Below are 22,970 nucleotides of genomic sequence, written 5' to 3'. Positions count from 1 at the left end.
GCTTGCGAAAAGGGATATGGGACTTTTCTAATATTCCACACATTGAAAAAAAAGTAAAATACACGCAATAACAAATAATCAAAACGTGTGTAACATTAAACATTTTCCGATTTTAATTTAATTTTACAAAAATTATATGGATTTTTAACTATTCAAATATACATTTAATTTGAATAACACTACCTACAGTACCGTGCTAAGGGGGAGGGGGGAACATTGTTGCAAGCATTGACGAAAATTTGAGAGGGTTTGGGGACCTTAAAATTTGAAGGTAATGCTTGTCAAAATACCTACATGTTTGAATTTTATTTTTTAGCGAGAGGTTTGTTGAATCTAACAATTCCAATTTCAACTTACACTATGTACAGTCGTATAGAGTATACTAACATTTTTTTAATGTAAACTGACAGTTATAGCGTTTTCAAATAATTAAAAACTTAGAAAATTCTAGTGTGATAATGAAATCAACTTATAAATATAAAATTTGGGATGGCTCGGCCTTTTTTAAATAGTTAGAGTTATCACGGAAGAAAGATTTAGAGTTAGAGATAGACCGAAGAAGCGGGTGGATGTTGTGACTTGTGTGGAGTGAATAAAGAATGGCTCCCCATTTTGCCAAGAAGAAGATGCATATAAGGTGTTAAGAAGGGGATCACGCCACTCTTTATTTTGCATGTAAAACAACACTAAGGAAGTGAAGTTAATTCTAAAGAACTGAGTAGTTTTATACACTTAATATTTTATAATACTATTTGGATAAATGTTGGCTTTGGAACTGACATATTATAACAGTTTTCAGTTATATATAGGCTAGATTAAACTAAGACAAGAGGTGAACGAAACAGCGAAAAAAAGCAATGTACCTTTCAAGTCGGGCGAAGAAACGATTGTGATTATTAGCAATTTCTCCTAGTTTGGCCCATTCATGTAGAAATCAGAATGACTTCTTTAAAACACGGTCACGAAATCGATATGTATTGGCCATTGTTTAAAACGTTGTACATTCAAAACAATATAAATTTATAAGTACCATATATAAATATATTTTATGCATATAATACCAGTCCTCGATTATAGAAATAGAGCTGCCTACAATAAAATATCGATCTACTTTTGTAAGAAACATAGAAAAAAAGTTGAACGTTAATAATGAATTAACAGATACTTTATACAAAATGTATAGTTTCTCTTTAGCGAACATCAGGATACATTGTAATGAACTGTAACAAAACTAATATGTACAATAATTTTTGCAATCGTATTTTTACATATTCATGTTTATTATAGTTCAGTAATAATATCGATTAAAAGAACAGTATTTATACCAAATCGATAAGTAAATAATTTAAAATGTGCATAATATAATTACATTTACCTGGTATACATTGTTAGATTTTTAAACTACTGACTGAAGTATTGAATATTCAAATAAACTCAAGTCAAACATTTATGCTATATTAATTAGATAGCTATGTAGGTGTATTAAAAAAATAGGTACTATAAGTGCGTTTAAAGTTTCTATTAAAATATAGTTGAATCACATATTATGGGACTTTTCACTACTATTTTATAGCCGATAGTTGTTTATAAATAATAATATATTTGATATTTGTAGACAATAGTCTAGAACACGAGCCTCTCTAACGTGCTATAAGTAGGAAATTAATATTCGTATCGCGGCATGTTTTCATAAGGATAACTGTAGCTCGGTTTGAAAGGTCTCCATCCGTAGTGTTCAGATAGTGGATCGTATATGATGTCTTGACTATTAGACAACCCATTGTTGTCGATCTCGAAAGCCTCTTGCGCCTGACCTACTGATTTTCTCACCAATCTTAAACATTGCACCAAGCTCACTGGGCAACACCACATGTAGATCAAAATTTCTGCAATATCACCATCACAATAAATATTACAAGGTATACAATAAAACCACATGATGTAATATTTTCGCTAAAAAATATTTTTATACAATTATTTATACATCTGACATTAGGTGTACGAACTAGCTAACTTTATACCTTCATCTTTGTTTTGTAGTAATCGTAAAGTTTTAACATTTTAAAAAAATATAGAAAATAATATAACACAACATATGTCATCGAATTTTATTGCCATTGCCTACTTTATTTTTATTAACTTTTTTAAAACGAATTTTTTTGTTTTTATTTTTAAAAAAAAACTCCTAAATGGTAACCAGATTTTGCTTGACGGTAGAACTTTTATTTTTAATATTAGACTAAAAGTTCTAATAAAACTATTATTTTTTATTTTTGGAATTTACATATCATTATTTGATCATTATCAATAATAAGGAAAATACATTTCCATATACCTACATTTCTATTTTGGCGAAAACGAATATATACATTTAACGGCCAATATTACAATAACGTAACTCTTTAAAAAAATATTTGGAATAGCAATGTTAAAAGTCTTATAAAGAAAAATAAAGTATTAATAATTTGATAAAAAGTCTATAATATAAAATTAATTTATTATTTATATAATATCATACATACGCAATAAAAAAACTCCAATTACAGAAACTAAAATGAGAATCAAAAAATTCAAAACGTTCATTTTTATCAACACCATCGATGTTATCACGATGTAAAGAATTACCAACAATCTCACAAATTCCAATATTATATACGGTAAAATCAACATTATTGCATTCTAAAAAATATAATATTTATTAAGTATAATATACTATATGAGATATATTATATGAGTACACTGTACATATAAATTTATATATTATGTACCATGTCTATTAACTAAAACCACTTATTATCATATTTATTACCTTATAAGCACCATATAACAACAACAAACAACTTATCGTGTAGACAATATTATATATTATAATCCCCAAAATATAACTATTCGGATCTGTAACAAAGAATACACATGCATTTGGAATTTGAAAAACAAATTTTATTTAAACTTTTAGATTTATACAATACATTTTAGATGTGTAAATAGATAATAAGTTTCAAAATGTATCTAACCTTTTTCTATTGATCTCAAAATATCCGTCGTATACGCCATATTATTTGAGTGAAGTAATAAGTTCAATTCACATGATATTGTTCCTGTCATATTTAAACTTAAAATACATAATATTTCTGAGAGAATTGATTGTGCCTGAAAATAAAATTTCTCAATTTAGGCTTAACTTTTAAATCATTAAAATCAAATGGTGCTTGTACGTTAACGATTCCTATTGAAATTGCTAAACATCTAAAGTGAAACAATTGGTTGTTTGGAAAGTAAATACAGATAATTTGAAAGCCTATATATACCCAACAAAATTGAGTAGGTACTAAAGTTGTTTTGCGGCATGCGCTTTCACACATTCAGTTCCTAGTTTATTGCTCATAATACATTTTTTTTTCATAAAAAAGCATTCTTCTTTATGATAACTTTTGTACTACTTACATTTTCGGTTTTTTTATTACCTACACTAGAATCGTGTTTAGAATAGTGTTCAGAAAACGTAAAAACTTATATTCTAAGGAAATTTCTAATACATTTTATAAGTATAATTAGTATATAGACTATAGTGTATAAGACTAAAAAAACTTAAGCAACACTTTTGGTTTTATATATTAGAGAAATAAAATTATAAAATATTTTTTAAAAAAACCTAACGACAAAAAAAAATATACGCGAGTAGTCGTGTTGTAGTATATAAATACACGTATTACGGCAGCAATAAATGTTCCGTAATAGGAGATATGTGTTTTTCATGTTCCGTATGTGTTCTTTAAACCTAACCCCGATGTTTGGTTCTTTCTGAGCATTTATCAAATTCAACACACTGTATTTAAAAAAATCCCCGATTTTTTCTCTTGCCCTATTTTATCTTTTGTGCTACCTAATAAAGATTTTAAATTATTTTTTTTATGCAACTATTTTTGTTAATCCTTTTGAGTTTACGAAAAGAAAACAGATCTTATTTTTTTTTTCATTATCCCTCCTACTAAGCGTGCTGGTTATCCTACCATTCCAGTTTCCTTGGCCATTCATGTTTATTAATTAATCTAAAAATCATCACTGCATCATACCCATTAATTTTAGCTATCTCAATTATTACATTTTTAAATCGTCGTTAAATATAGGAATATTGACTAATCTGAAACCATACTATTAAATGGTGCTATTTTCTGTTATTTCTATTATATTGTTTCTACGGTGAATAAAGCCTAAAAATCAATGCGTCCTGTAAAATATCAACTATTTTTCTAATAGATAAACTATAATCAAATATATTGAATTATAAATAAATGAGAATGTATGTCGCAGGGTTTTATTACAGAAATTCAGTTGTAGCATTTAACAATTATTAAGAAAATAATATTTCAAAAACAAAATTAAAAAAGTGGCTTTCTTAAAACGTTAAAAAATTAGACATCTAGACAAAGCTATAATAAATATAAGTACTACCAAGTACCAACCGATAAACATTGGCAAACAAAAAAATTGCATAATAAACCCTTTCCTCTAGAAGGGATAGACAATTTTTCTTTATTTTACTTTTTCAAGTAAATTTTAGGGATTTGAAAATTAGACCGAAGGTACATCTTGAATGGAACTATACCATTTACAATTTTTTCAAAAATCTGTAGTAAAATTTTTGTTTTATTAGGGAAAACCCGAAAAAAGGGGAATATTATACTTTGGCCGTAGTCAACTTCCAGGTTGCTAGTGTATGAAAATCAACAGCTAACAGGTAATGAAAATATTTTCATTATACTGTTAACTACGATCAACTTTAATCGTATCTACCTTAATACTATAAATTAATTTATAAGCACTTATTTGTCATTAGGTACAATGCTTTTATCGATATTTTTATTTTTATCAGTGGACCTCCCTTACTCACTTATCTACGTATAATACTTCCTTACTGTGATAATTTATACTGTGCTTGATTTTGACTGTACTGGTTTGAACTTACTGTCCACAATTTTGCATCGAAGCGTTTATTTAAAAGTGATTTTATCACTTTCAGACATAATAATTCCTGTAGATCTGTGACCTCCCCGTTCCCACTATGCCCCGACCCCACTGTACTGGCTTTTTTCTACGAAATAAATATTATTGCTTTCAATTAAATCAATTAAGACCAGAATGGTGCAATAAAAATAATAACTAGTTTTACATAGATATGATATCCACGTCTTATAAAACCTTCATTTTATCCTACAGAATTATCGACACGCCGCTTTATCTCACTTCATCTTTTTACATTTTATCCTATTTATTAATACGTGTTACAGTAGCACTGCTACTCGTCTTCTTAAAAATCATCATTCTTCTCACTACAGATCCATCTCGTTCACTAAGCATCTTATCTTTTATCCTGGTGGTTATGAGTTTATCTCTAATCCTGATTTTTTTCTGCTAACTCCTGAAATTTATAGCTATAGGTACTAGTATTTTATTATAAATAAGAGTTACTTACTATTGATATCAATCCAACTATAATTGTTCCAAGACGTAAAGGAAACCAAGTACAAAAGGTATACATTAGAGGCATTTCGTATCAGTATAAATTATGGCACCTCCATTTGTAGTAAATAAACACGGTAACAATCAGCACCGTGTCCGATTTCATATTATTGTCATGTATATTATGGCATCACATGTCATACATGCATAGCTTGTCTATTTGCCTATTGATTTATTAATTATGTAGGACTCACAATAACTGATGTTAACCGAGATAAACGTGACCTTTTTTATAATACATGGAAACCACAATTGGTAGTTATAGTGTTTTTAGTAACTTATGCTGTGTAAAATTACCGATCAATATTTTAAAATATTGTAATTTCTAATGATCACAATGTTTTAACATAAAATTAATGCGTAAATGTTTTTTTAACCTCTAAAACTACAGACATTTATAGTACCACAGAATAGACTAATAGTCTATTCTGCGATAATACTGTAATGTCATTACTCATTATTATATCACCTACGTTTGAACTATCAGTATTCCATGTAAGTAAGAAATCTCGTGTTACAGTAAGTTATGAACAGACTATTAACATTTTAAATATTTGTATACTCACTGGAAATAAACATTATAATTTAATTACAACTAATTGTGCACATTAGTTTTCAATAAAACATAAAATACTCTTAACATTATTAACTATTTCTTACTTTTTTCACATTGTTTAATACTTAAATTTATATCTTCCAGACCAGTATCAGACAACCTGCCCACCATGCCACAAAAACATAGGATGTTGATTGAAATAACATAACATGTATTTTGTGACTTATATGGCTGAACACCCTATTTATTGTGTGTTTAAAACTAAGTTTCTAACTTGTTATTTAAATAACCCTCTTAACTAAAGATTTGAAATAGGTAAATAAATAACAATTCAATGAGATGAATAATTTTACTACTCAACACGACATAAAAACATAGTGTAATTCATTCTATACAAACAATGTAATATCTTCCAATAAATAACAAAAATGTAATTAAAACAACGCTAGTTCTAAATTGATACAGGAGTTTTGAAAATAAAGCCCAAACTTGCATCATCTTTGTTAATTGTAATTAATTTATTGGTTTCCTTGGGGTCGCTATAAAATCAAAACATAGTATTGTTATTGAAATGTCAATGTTCTAATTATTTAAGTAAGTACAGCTACAACATTTACCTATTACTAGACCATAGACCATGTTTGTTGACTAGTAATAGTATCATAAGAGCAGGTAAATGAATCAAAGAAAACCTAAATAGTTTCCTCGACGACTTGCTATCAGATTCTTGATAAAACTTCCAAGCTGTGAAAAAAGATTACGTCAATATATTAATTTTAAACAGAATAATATTATACAGGTCATTCTTTTATCATAGGCTACTCAATATCTCATAGGGTTTTATAAGAAATAAACAATTTTTTTTTCATATTGTTTTTATACAAACGTTTCAATTTTTCACAATTTTTTTTTGTTTTTATCCATCTTCCAACTTAGGGTTTTTTGAAAGCAACTTTTTAAACTTAAATGGTATTGCATATATTTTACTAACTTTTTAAATTGAGAATAATGTACTAAACATTTTGACTGGTCGTTAACCAGTTTCGTATAACTATTTTTGAAGTTTCATGTTTAAGGCAGGAGAAAAGGTAGAGTGTAGTATTATTTTTATTTGCGCGCATTTCCCAAACGCACTTCCCCTCTTATCCTAACTTTAAAAATAGTTGTCCAATACTGGTTATCAACGATTCAACATTTTTAGTACATTATTCCAAATTAAAAAAGTTAGTAAAATATATGCATTACCATTTAAGTTCAAAAGTTGTTATAAAAAAAACTAAGTTGGGAGGGGGCTAAAAGCAAAAATTGTGAACAATTGAGATCACATTCTTTAAAAACAACATATTAAACCCTATGAGATATTGAGTGGTCCGTGATAAAATAATCACTCTGTGTAAATAGTATATACCTAAGTAGACGAAATAAGCATTCAATGGCGCAACAGCAATTGAAAAATACATATTGGTCAGTTCACACAAAGGAGCTGCACAACACAAACCAAATATACCTATAGTGTAGCGCAATGCTGTTCTTCTACATAATCCTATAATAAAAATTCCAATATGTATGGTTAATCAAAAATCAAAACAATATTTGTTTTCTCTAATTTTACCTGGATTAGTAACTGACATCATTCTATAGCCAGCTCTCGAGTAGTCTGGTCGTAAATTCCATGATAAAGCATTGAAGTGAGGAAACTGCCATGTATACAATAAACCAGCGAGTAACAAACCACCGGGATCAATAAGTCCACCAGTACAACCTGCCCATCCAATTAGTGGAGGTATTGCACCAACTAATTAAAATTAAAAAATTAAAAACCATCAAATATACAAAATAGCAAAACTTAAATTTGTTAAATTTTCAATTTATGACTGTGAATTACCTATTGAGCCAATCCAAGTATTTAAAATACTAATACGTTTCATTGGTGTATAAACAGACGTATACAATATTAAATTTGTAGCGCCCAAAGCGGCTGTTATTGGATTTGCACCATAATATAAGGTAACTATACCTAAAGACCCACAGACTGTTGCAAACATAAGTGCATGAAGTGGCCTAAAAAAATTAATTTTACAATTATTTATATTACAAGATATCAAACTTAGTCGATAAAATAATCATTAGTAATTATCAGTGGCAAAGTGTTATAATAGCTTATAGAGATGATGGTAAAATGTCTACCCACTTTTATTTAATTTAAATTAGTATAATAAATATTCTACTTTTTTTTTAATCTTGAATTTATGACTAACGCCTTGCTACTGGTCAGTATTGACAACTAAGTAAATTTGAATCTAATAAGTCACAGACCAATGTTTATTACACATAAATTAATTGGTTATGCCAAAAATCTTACGATATTATGCCACGAACGAGTACTCGGTTCTTAGTTCTTGACATTTGAGCGTCAAATGGCACTTCATGATATTGATTTATTGAATTAGCAGCTGCTGATAATAGACCAGTTCCAGCACAGCAGTATGTCATTGTTAATAGATCAAATGGAGCAGGAGCCATCGCATAGCCAGCTAATGTTGTCATCACCACCAAAGCTATAGAATAATGTTAATTAATATTTTCATATAGTATCTATGTGTACCCAATTCCTATATTTACATGTTTAAATATAATTCACTTTGATTTAAATTAACCCTACAAATAAGCAGAATTTGTTTATAAATGTCTTAAACAACATCCATTTTACAGTGATAATAAACACCTTTATAGAAATATGTATGTGTACTTACTGGTTAATCGACTTTTCGAGAGTTTTGAGTAATGAAGGTGCAAGTCTTTGAAATTGACTCTTACATCCATCCATTCTTTATCATTTCTAATAATATTTTCATTGGCACTACATACAGGTTTTAATTGTGGTGGTAACTGTCTACCATTAGGCAATACTGACTTAGGATTATCGACAATTGTTTCATTGGCTTCCAGTATCTTTGGTTTCAATGTTGTCTGGGATATCTAATTAAATATAATATTTTAGATATCTAAATTAGTCATAACTGAAACAAAGCTAACCTGGCGGGTAATTGTATGGTTTATACAAAAATATATTCTCCTGTGTTGTGCCCCATTGCAAAGGATTGTTCTTAATAAATGTTGCATAATTCAAGTGATTCAACGAGCAGCTACAATTGCTCATTTTTACACAAATGATCGCAAAATGGTAATGTTACCCTATTACCAGCTCTGAAAATAAAAAAATACATCATTATTTTAATTTCGACGTATGCATAATAGTAAAAAAATCAAAACATTTGTTAAACTAACTTTACGGTTTTGATCATTTAAATAACTCATGACTTTTAAGTGTAAGGACACAAACACTGAACAGTATCAAAGGAAAAGATAACTGAAATTGATCACAACCCTTATGATAAAAGATGGTTATGTTATCAGCTCGTTTCTAACATTCTACCATTTCTATGCAAGGTGGATTGGTCCACCTTGATTCTTTGATTCTACCATCGAGATAGATAAGAATATTCTTATCTATGTCGATGTATTCTACTTGTGTTGATATTTATTATTTTTGTTTCGGCCATGCCCTTACTACGACAAGACAAGTTCATCTTGCGGAATAGTACATCTTGGTTAGTCTCCATTGATAAAAAAATAAGTATGAAGATTGTACGCGAATGAAATCGATGTATCTTAATTAATCTTTCATAAGTTTTATAAATATTAGTAACTATAAGCGTTTTTTTACAAAATCGATCGAGTTAATAGTACATAAAACGCAGAATAGACTAAATTATCATAGTTCGTAGATCAGTACATAAAAAAAGAAGTAAATGGAAATGCTATTCAACTCAGTTCTGTTGTACTTGTTGATTGGCATAAAAAACTAGGTACATCGTTGTGGCTATCATTTGAGTATTTTTTTTTCAAAGTAAGTATATATATTTTTTACTTGAAACTATGTACCCCTATTATTACATTTTTTAATTACTGTAAAGCTAATTCGCATTAACACCGAATGAGCTTCTGATGAAATGTCATTGTTCGATATCAAGTATTGTCAGTTAAGGAGGTGGCACAGTCAACTATTTTTCTACCAGTTTAACAGCAGACCCGTGACAAGTTTAGTCGTCCCTGCTTATGGGCCGATCTGTTAATCTCTTTATGACTATTCAAATTATTATTAATAGTTTATAATATAGTTAAATTGTGTAATCGTATAAAATAAGTTTGTGTGTATGTTGCTGGTGGTATCGATTCACCAGAATATGCAATTAAATAAAATTCATAACCGTAATAAGGTATTGAGCTTCAATCACCTTGTCTCAGTCATTTAAATTATTATCATAAAACTAATATTTTAGTCCAAAATATGTATTTTTCAAAGGCATTAACTTAAAAACAAATTGAATCCAAAATATACATGACCTTTATAAAAATGTGTTGCCCAATAATAATATTTTAAGACTCAAAGCAAAATTTAAAAAAAAAATGTTCTTAAATTTTATGTATTTTGAAAACTAACTCATGCAGCCATGTATTTATTCCACTACAGGCTTAACATATCATTCAAAACATGGAAGTTATTGGTGATTATGAATATAGCAGCGCTAATCGTTTGGGATTAGGAGCTTTTGCAATTGTTTTCAAAGGCCGTTCCAGAAAGGTATTTAATACAGTTTTTAAAATTTTCTTTTCTGAAAGGATTGGCATATTAACCATGATAGACTTATTATACACAAATATATAATACATATTAATATTTATTTTATTTATAATTAGAAACCTGATATGGACGTTGCAGTCAAAACAATTATGAAGAAAAATATACCTAAAACTCAAAGTCTTCTTAAAAAAGAAATTGATATTCTGAGGGTAAGATATTTTGTCTATATGGCTTAATATTTTAAGGAGAACGGAATGCGCTATTTATTAAGGGGCAAAGGATAGGCAATATTTGACAAAAATATATCTAATAGCCATTTTCAGGGGCGGATATCCTAAATTAATGTTACCATGCACGTGTAATACATTTTTGTATTTATAAATGTAATCACTAATCAATATTAAATATGATAGTCATAAGTTTAGATTCTGTATTTATAAATATACATTATCATAATATGTTAAAACTTAAAATTATAATAATATGTCAGAATTTATGAACTACTAAGCCTTAAGTTTTAATACTTAATACTGTTCAATATGGAAGCACTTTTTTGAGGAGATCACTTTTGGTTGAAATTGTGTTTGTTATAACATTATTATCGAGATCTATTAGAATGTGTTTTTCTACACTCATTAACATGAGTGTTTCAAGGTTCTGTTGACTTAAAGTACTACGAATTGATGTTTTCACTTGTTTTAATTTAGAAAAAGTATGTTCAGATGATACTTGGCTTACTGATAAAGTTAATAAAAGTTTGTAAGCCAAATAAAGTCCTGGGTATGCATTGGTATACAGATTATAGCGAATTAATACAAAAAAAATAGCAAATGTGACACTTTTTGTCAGATAATTTACAACAAGAACTTTTTTGCATTATGTCATCTAATATTATTGTTTCATCTATCAAACCACAGTTTTCATAACCTTCTTTATCATAGTTATTTCCAATATCGGAGCTATTATTTGATTTAATGTTGTAATATTCTTCTGTTAAACTTTGACTCAATGTTTCCCATTTCTTGCTGTAAAGATTGTAAAGTTATATCATTATTAAATTGTTTGACTATACTAAACACTTCTCCTAAAGAGTTTGGGGGTATTTGTCTTGAAATTTTGTGGATCTAAGCATGAAAAATCAGCGCAGAGTTGTCCATGTTTTTCAAAACTGGTTTCCAAACTATTAATAATTGTATCAATCATTGAATTATAAACATTACATTCATAACTATAAAGAAGATTATTGCTTTGTTCATCTTCAAAATCATAAGAGAATAAACTTTTTTTTTTACGTGCCATTATTGCTATTTTTAGTGTTTAGTTTAATTTTCATTATCAAAATCTTTAATTTAGTAGTAATAAATTAATGTTGAACACATCTGTATTATCTATGATATATTTGTATCTCTAAGAGCAGGAGGAGTGGCCGAGTAGGTAAGGCGACAGTGTGTTAGCGTTCACTGTCGCTAGTTTTACACTTGGTCATGGGCGCTCCGTTTGCTGGGCGAGCAATCGTCCAATGAAAAGGAGCCATCATCCTTTTCCAGCAATAGACTGAAGACAGCAAATCTGTCATGAAACCATCGTCTTATAACGGCAGCGATGGGTCTTTAAGGCTTGTTAAGCTGATGATAAAAATATTTGTATGTCTCGCTTAAGTTCTGTCAGTATCAAAACTAAGCGTATTAGTATCAAAATTTAATGTTAAAAATAACCTATAAAATCCACCAGATTTTCACTGTTAAAAATACATTAGTATCATGAATTTAAGTATTTTTTTAAAAAATCATATTTCAATATCATTCTGTTCATTAAACAGTTATCTACATAATTTATTAGTTAAATAAATAATAGATTCAGAATTAAAATCAGTTATATTATGTATGTTTTATCTTAGAAATTGACAGTTCTACAGCACGATAATGTTGTCCACCTTTTGGAATGTCTGGTATGTAATATTTGTATTTTTGTTTAAGCAATATAATTTACTTGTATTGTTTCCTTTTTATTTTTTAGGATACTGATGATGCGTTTCATTTGGTGATGGAGGTATGCAGTATTTAAGATATATTATCATACATGTTGTTAACTTTTTATTATATTAACTATGTATTTATATATTTTTAGTACTGCAACGGTGGAGACTTACAAGATTACTTAAATGGTATTTATAATTACATAACTAATACAGTAGTACAAATTATAATAAACCTCGAAAAGATAAATTAACGCATGTGTTTTACAAGTCTATCAATTTTGTTTGTGACTAATTGTACTTTGTTAACATAGAACTTAATTTCTCTCTGAATAAGTTTAATGCCTCGTTCAATACTTAGTATTGAAATGTAATTTAGTATATTTATTTATCTTTTTAACAATTAACTCTTTGTTTTATAAAACTGAATGTATTGGTTTTTTTTTTATTTCAGTGAAAGGATGCCTTAGTGAAGATACAATACAGATTTTTTTAAGACAACTCGGTAGATATTATTTCCTTAAGAATTAAATATTATGTTGAAAAACTTTAATTAAATAAACAAAACAATAAAATCTATAATACATTTTTTTTTTTTTTTTAAGCGGGTGCAATGTATGAATTTAATAAACAAGGAATCCTTCATAGAGATTTAAAGCCACAGAACATTTTGCTAAAGTTTTCAGGAGAAACTCGTTATCCAGAACCACACCAAATTACATTAAAAATTGGTAATTACTGTAATCAATTTATTATAGTTACCCTAATATTAGTACTATAATACAATTCATAAAACTGTCATTATAATTTTTAGCTGATTTTGGATTCGCTAGATTTTTGGATGAAGGTGTAATGGCTGCTACCATGTGTGGCTCCCCGATGTATATGGTATGTTTTTTCTATTATACGTAATACTTTATTTTCAGGGAAATTTATCTGAGGTCATATAGTTAATTTATTACTTTTAAAAATATTTATAAATCTTTGTAGTTATGATTTTATAAAATATTGTGTATCTTTAGTATTACAACTCATTTTAAGTCACGTATTTACAAGTTTTGTTTGAATACTTAAATGCTCACTTAATGTTAGTTATCAATATTATTTTTTTAAATCTTGTCTTACTAATCATTTTTAATTAAGTACTTTTATTGAAATATTAAAAATATTATCTAGAGCAAATACTTAAATTCTTGAGTGCTTCCCATTTTGAAACTAGCAATGCCGAACACAGCGCTAAAAAGCAACTACGGCTGACCATTGTGCCACCCCATGCCATTATGAATGATTTGTTAAAATGATTAAATGAAAATAAACTCGTACTATTTCTACTTTAGTTGTATTTAATTATTTTACAAAATGTATTTCTTATTTATTTTAAAGAAATGTACAGTTGTAATTTATGACACTATATATAATATATATGTTCTACTTTTTTTTTTTAGGCGCCTGAAGTTATAATGTCATTGCAGTATGATGCTAAAGCTGATTTATGGAGTTTAGGTACGATTATTTTCCAATGTTTGGCTGGTAAAGCTCCATTTTTTGCCAATTCACCTGCCGGCTTAAAACAAATTTATGAAAAAACAAGCAACTTGATGCCAAAGTATTTTATTTGAATAAATGTTTTGTAAATACAATAATAATATTGTTATTATGGTTAAACTTAGGATCCCTCCAGGAACATCATCAGATTTGTCAAACTTATTATATGGCCTTCTTAAAAGAAATCCTAAAGATAGAATATCATTTGAAGCATTTTTCGATCATCGATTTTTAAAAATGAAGCCTCCACCAGTAACTATGCCATCTCCACTTGCTGCTAGCCCAAAAACACCATCAGTTTTTGATCAAGGTCAGCATAAATAATCAAATATTTGTATAAAGGAATAATCTGAAATTTGACTTTATTTCACTTAAAATTATGTCAGGTTATCAATATTCAGCTAGTCCTGATCTTTCTGATGAATATGTTATAGTGCCTTCAAATTTGCCAGCATACTCTCAGTAAGTAAATAAATGTGTACTCTTACTACTCAAAAATATATAATGATTGTACTGTCATAAATAATAAATTTAACTTAATATATAATAAAAACTTTTCACTGACCATTGATTTCATACAATTTAATTTTGTTATATCATAATTATTTTCAACTAACTTAAGTCTTTATAGCAACAATCATTTGAATTGAATATTTTTAGTGTCTCGTTACTAGTACATCTAATTTTTAAAAAATTATTATTATACCTCAATAAAAGTCTTAATATAGTTAAGTTATACAACAGTTACCTATATTTCCTTTTAAGTATTTATATAATTGTATTGTATGTATCATAAATATATTCATATCGGTTTGTATAATATATTAAATCATTCTGTTAATTAATTACATTACCAGAGAGAAAGAAATTAGTGCTAGTCCTCCACGTCCAAGTACTTTATGCATACAAACCCAGCAAGACTACAATAATGCTCGATCTCCAAAAGTAAGTTACTTATTGTGTAATTAAATCATATACAGCAAAACCTGTCTAAAACCGACCCTGGAAAAACCGGATAACTGGAATATACTGAATTTTAAATGATCCCGCTAAACCATTTTGCTCATATATTATACTAAATAAAATGATAAATTGATCACTGAATTTTCTTATGGTCCCGTGTAATTCGGTTTTAGATAAGTTTCACGGTATATCATTACACATGTGTAGAAAAAAATTGATAATATATTTATTTTATTCAATGTATTTCTAGTCTGTGCCTAGATCTCAGCCGATTACAATGAATGCTAGACCTTCAAAAAACATAAGTGGGCCAGATTTTTGTTCCATATCGCCACCTTCCGTACGTTTAAATCAATTATGGAGTTTGTATTAATTAGAAAATTAAATAACAAATGTATCATACCATACAAATAATTAGTAAACTTAAGGTTTTATTTATCTGTTTTAAATAAAAACTATATCTATAATCATTTATAGTACTAATTGTAAAGTTGACTATTTAACCTTCCAGCGAACGCACTGTTGTAAAAAATACAACAGCTTTGAACATATCAATTTTTTTTACATAGAGTTTTATCTTTGTATATGTTGTATATTGTTTTTATTAATTTTATTTATTGCAGCCTATTATTTAATTAAGGTTTAAGGTACAGTTAATGCATTAATATTTGATAAAATTAATCGGATGTATGATTATCAACCAGCTTTAGTACTATTGTAAATTATACAATGTGCGACTACTAATGTAATAAGAATTGCAAATAGAGTGCCTGCTGGAAGGTTAAAATATCAGCTTTAAATTTATACAAACACTTACATTATGTACTGAGTAGTAGGCTGTGTCCTCGTGGTAATCCATGAATTGGGCAATTCACCGATATTTTATTAATACAAATTGTATCTCTCTTCAAGGTACAATTTATGCTTGGAACACCCCCTTCTGGAAGAAGAACTTCAGAAACACCACCCTATAATACATGGAACATTACTCCAACTAGTTCGCCACTAAAAAAATCTGGTAAATTAATTAATGATTAGGTTTTTAAGTATTTGCAGTTAAATATTTTATATTTATATGTTGATAGTTCTAAGTTCTCCAATATTGACACAGCAATTTATGTACAATACTAATCAAAAACCAGGCACTGTAGGACTTCCCTTCAGTAATAATAATCGTACCATGACCTTACCCGGTAAGTAAATTTCACTAGTTCATTTTTAAGTTTTACATTAAATAAAATATTATATTTATTTTTAAAAATAAGAAAAAATATGTTCACTATTATGTATTTTCAACTATATATACAATTATTATTTATAGAACTTGGAAACATTACGTTTCCTGAACTTCCCCAAGAAACAATATTAGAAGTAAGAATTATTCCTAATTACATAACATGGCCCTAGTAGTTATAATAACATATTATATCAGTAATGCAAATCATTTTCATTTTAGAAAGAACACATTGAGACATTAGCCAAGTTAAACTTTGTACTAGCGTTAGTCGAGTGTATTGTTGAATGTGCTTCCCCTAAAAGACCACGTTATGAAAGATTAGTATTACTTGTTAGAGCTCTACAACTACTGAGCTCAAGCCTAAGTATTGCTACCTCTGAACTGAAAGCCGGTCGATTACAACCCTCGACAAATGTCAAAAATGGTATAGTTAATATTTCACTATAATCTTTAATTGTAATAGTTTTCATAATTTAATCAGTGTGTTTAATTTGAATTTAAAGTCGTACAGCAACTGAATGAAACCTTTCATAAAGTAATGGACGATTGTAAACAGATCAATGTACCAAACATGCTACATAATACATCTACTTCAGCTACATCGGCCGAAAAATTATTGTACGAATATGCCATAGAAATTGTAAGCTCATTAAATATCAGCATAAAGGTTTTTTTTTATAATATGTAATTTAAAATATTTTAGTGTGCTAAAGCAGCTTTGAAGGAACTGGGCAACACGCCATATGATTATTTTAAATCGTATCAAACAGCACAAATACTTTTACATAGTCTATCTCAACAAGTTAGCTCTCCTCAAGATAAAGAAATATTAGTTAAATGTAAGTATTAAACCTCCCTAGCCAATCATCGTTTTGTAGTAAATTACAATCGCATAATAGTAAGTTTTTCAATTAAAAATACTACTGTTAATGAATACAAAGAACTGATAGGATAAAGTAAGTGGTAGTGTGTAGTGCTTTTAGGCGGCTTCATTTACTAGACAAAGATCTGTCTAGTCAAAAGGTTCCACCATAGGGCCCGGTAATAGAACAAACAATCTGTTTTGAAAAACATATTCGTATAGAAGCCTCCTCCTTGAAGGAATTAGTGACGGTCCTCAAAGAGACGCTTAAGCCTACATAGATAGAATTATACTGTTAACAAATAATTTTTAATTAAATAATTTATATTGTTTTATAGATCGTGATGCAGTTGAAAAGAGATTGTCTATTCTGCAGGAGCAAGGTTATGTTTACTCAAATACAGTAAATGGAAATAATTCATCATAATTAATATAGAGTAAAAAACAAATCTAAATACATGCATTATTCTAGTCTTAATTATATTTTTATGTCATAATACTTGATGTTTATTAACAAATTGTTGTGCGGTCCTTTTTTTTACTTAATATTATAAACGACAAAAGAAAATTATATTGATGTATTATCTATTAATGTTTTCTAATAAAACATAAAAGGCTTTTAATTTTGTTTTACAATTTTTTTTTTATTACTATCACATTATTTATTACTATTACTATTTTTTATATACATAGATAACATAGTTATTATTACAACTACACCATAATAAAATATATTAGCTGAATAACAAATTTGAAATTTCATTTTTTATATGTATGAAATTATTCTTAAACTCGTGTAGCAATCGCTGATAGTAATCGACATGTAATTTTATCATAACTTCAATTCGTACCAGAAAACACACTACACAGAAGTAAAATTACATTTTAGTGAATTTAGTCTATAGTTGCTTTCGTCTAACGAGTTTTCTTTAATTTGAGCTTATTAACAAAACGATAAGTTGTTGAAATGCATTTTTATTAATGATATCTATAAAAAAACATTAACTATTGCATTCGAAATTGCGCTTTAAATCTATTTGAAATATATTCCGAGAATAGTACCTACAGTATTACATAATTATTAATATGACCTTCCGCATTAAGAATATAAAACTGAAATCATTGCGTGAAGCGTGTCCTTATGGGTCATAATATTATCATACATCCTCATTCCTCTTTTAGGAAGTATTCTTTATTTCTTTGTGTTTCAGTTGTCACGAAATAATTGTGACCTGCGCAAGTCGGCTGTAACTTAATTGTTTTTGTTCTATAGGTAAAAATCGTGGTTACCGTTAACCCCGGTCCACGGATAATATAATAGTCCTATTTCCCATCTATTGTTCCAGAACAAACATTATATCCAGCGATCCCTGCGGAGATCGTTGAAACTATATTTCATTTAAACCATAATATATATATATATATATACATATATATGTGATTTTATGCGCCTCAATAGATTTATCTTTAGCGTACTGTGTTGTGTAACTATTTTTTATTCGTAAAAACTGTATTGGCCAATAACAAAACAATTATTGCCCCCTCCAAATAGGACGATATCAGTGTTTATGTTTTGTCAGCTGATTTGTGATTACAGATTGCTGTTGAGTGTTGTTTTTTATAGGCTATTTCGCAGTTAGCAGCAGCTGATTCATTTGTATTAAATATAAAATACACTGAACAATAATAATAATACCTAGGTATATAAAAATAATTTAAAACTGTGTTTAAAAGGCCATTCGTGTTGTGTACATTTTTTTGTAGCAAAGCATTAAAAATGACATAACTTTCGACATATTTGTAATGTATAGTGTATAGTGTAAAGATTAAGTTGTACATCATAAAGAAAATGTTAACTTTAGACGTCGTTCCAGAAAGATCTCTGGGCTGTGAACAATGGGAATTTGTTTTAGGTAAGTAAAAATATCGTTTTAAAATAGTTTATTTACGTGCTTAAAATTATGACCTTTAAAAGAAACCTCAAATTTTAAATATCTTATAGTATAACATTGTTTAAATGGAACTTAATTTTGATACGCTTAAATTATTTCTATCCTTTTTTTCATTTCAATTTATTCTTTAACTTCAACTTTATTTAAATGTATTTACCTGCCATGTAACATAAATAACATTGTTTATGAACATTTAGCGAGTGTATAATATTTTATTAATTAAGCAAAAATATGTTCATAAGATATTTGAACGATCAATGATTACTAAATGTTTACATGTATTTTTGGCTTTAATGCGTCTTTATTATTCATCTTTTTTTTTTATTACTCTTATGGCTTTATTTTCAGGTATGCATTTTTGTCAAGCTGTAGCAATAATTCAATCCCAAGTTGGTATTATAAAAGGGGTTCAAGTATTATACAACGATAAGGTATTTTATTAATTTTATTTTATTCGTCCTTATTATCCATATCTTTTTTTATTATTTACACGCTGTGATTTTTACAGAACCCTTTAAGTGTTGATCTCATATTGGACCTACCCCAAGATGGTATTCGATTTGTGTTTCATCCTGTTAACCAACGTCTTAAAGTAAGCAAAACAAATTTTGTTTACTACAATATTTGACAGAGCTAATTATGTTTATTGCGTGATTTTAGATGATCGAAATAGTTAATTTGAAAAATATTAAACTTCAATATTGGTAAGTATATTGATATATTATACTTCTTTTATTTTTATGTATTATTATTTAGTTGTTTAAATATTGTTTATAAATAGTGGAGTGTTGTTCAACGCTCCCGAAGTGATGCCCACCATTGAGCAAGTAGAACATACGTTCGGGGCTACTCATCCTGGTGTGTTCGATGCAGAAAAACAAACATTTACGTTGAATTTCAGAGGGATTTCATTTTGTTTTAATGTGGATTCCAAATTTCAAGTTAGTAATCACTATACAATTGTCTTATTTGTAGAATTAAATATGTATGTTGTAGTAAAGTGTAAAAAATACACAAATTCAAGTGAATGATCTAGTTTTCAACTTTTCTCATGACAAATATATTAAAATTTGATTCTTTTTTTCAGGCCGGTAATGCTCAGTGTGGTCTGGGATCGTTACAATTTGCTAATGGAGCATCGCCTAATGTTAGCCGAGTAATTATATTTTCTGGCCATCCAATACCTGGTCAAGATATGTTAAGCGTTCCATCACACCCGTTATCCTGTTATAAAGGACTTACTTACTTGGAGCGATTAGACGTTCAAAGAGACCATAGAAGTACTAAAGGATTTCAAGTACAGTTCTATTTGGAGGGTTCTGGTAAGTACATATATATTTTTATACTTAATCAAACATTTAAAAAATATATGTATTGATTACAATGTTTAGGTGTGAACCGTGGACGTAAAGTCTCACATACTCGTGAAATTCAATTTGGAATGTCATGCCAAGATGTCACTTCTATGTTGGGAACTCCTTCGCAAGTATTTTACAAATCGGAAGATAAAATGAAAATACATTCGCCCAATATTCATAAACATATAACAGTGCCGAGGCGTTCAGATTATTTTTTCAACTATTTTACTTTAGGTTTTGTAAGTACAAATATTTTGTTTTTACAGACAATTTTTATTTAATAGAAAAGCACTAATGTGAGCAAACTCTTAGGATATACTTTTTGATGCGAAAACACACAAGGTGAAAAAGTTTATTGTACATACCAATTTCCCAGGACATTATAACTTTAATATGTAAGTAACATACATCAAAATAAACAATAAATTATTTAACTTATAATGGTTGTTTTTTAGATATCATAGGTGCGAATTTAACATTGCTCTGACAACTGGAAAATCAAAATATGAGCTGTCTAACGACTGCAAAAAGTATACGGATAAAAAATCGAAATCTATTGTTGTAACTACGTACACCAAATGGGATGAAATATCTGAAAAATTAAAACACAGTGAACGACCTGTAGTGTTGAATCGGGGTTCGTCTGAAAATTCTACTAATCCGTTTGGATCAACATTTTGTTACGGTTACCAAGACATGGTATTTGAAGTGATGCAAAATCAGCATATCGCTTCGATTACATTTTACCAAAGTGACATTGAAGATGATGTATGACGAAAACTTTTCGCCACACGGGGTCAAGTGGCTATGTTCAATTTTCATTAATAATCGACTTTCTTATTATTATCATTAAAGCAGTATTTAATATATTATAACATAACAAATCTATGTACAATAAATAATATATAAGCGTATACAAATAATGTTATAAATTTGTATAAATATTGTATAATATAATGCTAGTTCTACACTCTCACCAAGGCAGCGTGAGGCAACCCAAGCGCGAGAGTGTGGTCGGTGCTCTCGCTTGGCCTTGCCTAGCCTCGTCTCGTATCGTCTCCGATGTTGATTTTTATGCACTAGTCAAAGAACACTAGGCGACGATGCTCCAATATGTAACCAATAGCGAGGTGCTGCGAGAGTATAGATGGTAAAGTACTCTTGGTACCTTTCCTCGCTTCAGTTTCATATAACCTCTCGCGCGAGTTGCGAGGTGATAGTGTAGAGTTAGCTTAATATTTATTACTAATGTGACAAATTTATCTTAAAATGTTGAGATTATTATAATTTTATTTAATTAAAGAAATATATTATATTTATATATAAAATAATAATGCTCGAAAATGTTTGGAGTAGATAAAGAATTCTCATGTTCACATGTTAATAGTTGTGTTACAAATTAACTATGTACATATTATAAGTAGGTATTATATTAATTTATTTCCTTGGTCTGCTTTTTTGAAAGTTAAACAATTTTTTATTTAATAATTTATAATAGCTGTAAAGTAAAATAAGTGTTTAAAATTTTTAAAATCTCTTAATTCTATATTAATTGTAGTTAAGCTCGTAACTTTTTTGTCAGTTTACCACTTTATAATTTATTTATCTTTTTAGGTAATTTATATTTAACACTATTATAAATAATTTTCATTTAACTACTTAACTAGTTCATTTAAAATTTAATAAAAACCGAAATGATTTATATTATGATCTCAGTAGTTAGAATAATATAACACGCGGGATATGAATTCTATTTTATAATATTTGTTTATAGTGCAGGGTTAAACTACCTAAGTATTTGTTGTTTTTACTTTTAATCAAATTATGATTTTTACCATCATTAATCTATAAAAACCTCTTTGGCTCTTAATAAAAAATTTACATTTTGTGATAGTTATAGTACTTGTAAAATATGATTCTGTATAATTTTGTAAATTGTATTTGTATATATTTTTGTCTTGATTAGCTTGTTTAAAAGTTGATACATGTATTTATTATTTTTTAGTTATAATAATTTATAACATAAAGTATAATTAATTCCAAGCCTGTTACCACGATACAGAGTATTTTTGATGTTTATGAAGATAGAGAAATAATATAAATCATAATATTATTCAATACTGTATTTATAGTGTATGTTTATTGTCAATACAATCATTATATTAATTATTACCAACTTGAAAGAAGTTTAAATCCTTAAACTTTTATCCTACGACTTAACAGTTAATTTTAAGAACAATTAACGAAAAAGAATGAATTCAACCAATGCTGCAAATACTAAATAAAATATATTACTTAGCCATCTGAATTTAAAAAAAAGACCATCATGCATATGTAAGTAATTAAAAAAAACTGAA

At 28.2% G+C, this 22,970-nt stretch overlaps 4 protein-coding genes across 4 annotated transcripts; 2 read left to right on the top strand and 2 right to left on the bottom strand.

Moving 5' to 3' along the window:
- Positions 1-1,479: 1,479 nt before the first annotated feature.
- On the bottom strand, positions 1,480-5,585 carry LOC126846616 (uncharacterized). The gene is made up of 5 exons (XM_050586274.1): positions 5,474-5,585; positions 3,015-3,150; positions 2,810-2,895; positions 2,523-2,679; positions 1,480-1,886 (listed from the first exon to the last, which is right to left on the bottom strand). The coding sequence occupies exons 1-5, from the start codon at positions 5,546-5,548 to the stop codon at positions 1,663-1,665; spliced, it is 678 nt and encodes a 225-aa protein (XP_050442231.1). The 5' UTR covers positions 5,549-5,585; the 3' UTR covers positions 1,480-1,662.
- Positions 5,586-6,411: 826 nt separating this feature from the next.
- LOC126840196 (protoheme IX farnesyltransferase, mitochondrial-like) lies at positions 6,412-9,498 on the bottom strand. The gene is made up of 9 exons (XM_050575786.1): positions 9,365-9,498; positions 9,113-9,283; positions 8,830-9,055; positions 8,439-8,634; positions 7,962-8,137; positions 7,689-7,871; positions 7,485-7,619; positions 6,694-6,820; positions 6,412-6,615 (listed from the first exon to the last, which is right to left on the bottom strand). The coding sequence occupies exons 2-9, from the start codon at positions 9,197-9,199 to the stop codon at positions 6,528-6,530; spliced, it is 1,218 nt and encodes a 405-aa protein (XP_050431743.1). The 5' UTR covers positions 9,200-9,283; positions 9,365-9,498; the 3' UTR covers positions 6,412-6,527.
- A 119-nt stretch (positions 9,499-9,617) lies between these two features.
- Positions 9,618-17,926, top strand: LOC126840187 (serine/threonine-protein kinase ULK1). Its single transcript, XM_050575773.1, has 21 exons — positions 9,618-9,986; positions 10,611-10,721; positions 10,838-10,930; positions 12,619-12,669; positions 12,738-12,770; positions 12,849-12,885; positions 13,151-13,201; positions 13,302-13,427; positions 13,511-13,584; positions 14,142-14,302; positions 14,367-14,551; positions 14,628-14,703; positions 15,099-15,186; positions 15,455-15,544; positions 16,117-16,222; positions 16,290-16,397; positions 16,526-16,575; positions 16,661-16,865; positions 16,945-17,081; positions 17,145-17,280; positions 17,642-17,926. Exons 2-21 carry the CDS (start codon positions 10,632-10,634, stop codon positions 17,728-17,730), a joined length of 1,986 nt encoding a protein of 661 aa, XP_050431730.1. The 5' UTR covers positions 9,618-9,986; positions 10,611-10,631; the 3' UTR covers positions 17,731-17,926.
- Positions 17,927-18,912: 986 nt separating this feature from the next.
- On the top strand, positions 18,913-22,357 carry LOC126840834 (PHAF1 protein CG7083). The gene is made up of 9 exons (XM_050576800.1): positions 18,913-19,216; positions 19,604-19,686; positions 19,764-19,847; positions 19,916-19,959; positions 20,037-20,196; positions 20,343-20,577; positions 20,647-20,852; positions 20,926-21,008; positions 21,069-22,357. Exons 1-9 carry the CDS (start codon positions 19,153-19,155, stop codon positions 21,385-21,387), a joined length of 1,278 nt encoding a protein of 425 aa, XP_050432757.1. The 5' UTR covers positions 18,913-19,152; the 3' UTR covers positions 21,388-22,357.
- Positions 22,358-22,970: the final 613 nt, after the last annotated feature.

This window comes from Adelges cooleyi, unplaced genomic scaffold (assembly GCF_023614345.1).
Source record: "Adelges cooleyi isolate 19-005CV unplaced genomic scaffold, UGA_ACOO_1.1 ACOO_flye_CR_arks_rails_tigmint_CR_PRNA_108, whole genome shotgun sequence".
NCBI lineage: Eukaryota > Metazoa > Arthropoda > Insecta > Hemiptera > Adelgidae > Adelges > Adelges cooleyi.
The sequence above is the reverse complement of the archived record's forward strand: the minus strand, read 5'-3'. Positions and strand labels throughout refer to the sequence as shown.

Coding starts and splice junctions, on each gene's coding strand:
- LOC126846616 (XM_050586274.1), bottom strand. CDS start 5,548: ATGCCTCTAATGTATACCTTTTGTACTTGGTTTCCTTTACGTCTTGGA. Junction 3,151..5,473: donor TAGTTGGATTGATATCAATA/GTAAGTAACTCT, acceptor TTTTATTTTCAG/GCACAATCAATTCTCTCAGA. Junction 2,680..2,809: donor TGTTATATGGTGCTTATAAG/GTAATAAATATG, acceptor TATATTTTTTAG/AATGCAATAATGTTGATTTT.
- LOC126840196 (XM_050575786.1), bottom strand. CDS start 9,199: ATGCAACATTTATTAAGAACAATCCTTTGCAATGGGGCACAACACAGG. Junction 8,138..8,438: donor CTCGTTCGTGGCATAATATC/GTAAGATTTTTG, acceptor TAATTTTTTTAG/GCCACTTCATGCACTTATGT. Junction 6,821..7,484: donor TGCTTATTTCGTCTACTTAG/GTATATACTATT, acceptor CTTTTTTCACAG/CTTGGAAGTTTTATCAAGAA.
- LOC126840187 (XM_050575773.1), top strand. CDS start 10,632: ATGGAAGTTATTGGTGATTATGAATATAGCAGCGCTAATCGTTTGGGA. Junction 10,931..12,618: donor AAGAAATTGATATTCTGAGG/GTAAGATATTTT, acceptor GTTTTATCTTAG/AAATTGACAGTTCTACAGCA. Junction 12,886..13,150: donor CTTACAAGATTACTTAAATG/GTATTTATAATT, acceptor TTTTTATTTCAG/TGAAAGGATGCCTTAGTGAA.
- LOC126840834 (XM_050576800.1), top strand. CDS start 19,153: ATGTTAACTTTAGACGTCGTTCCAGAAAGATCTCTGGGCTGTGAACAA. Junction 19,687..19,763: donor AAGTATTATACAACGATAAG/GTATTTTATTAA, acceptor TGATTTTTACAG/AACCCTTTAAGTGTTGATCT. Junction 20,578..20,646: donor GTTCTATTTGGAGGGTTCTG/GTAAGTACATAT, acceptor TACAATGTTTAG/GTGTGAACCGTGGACGTAAA.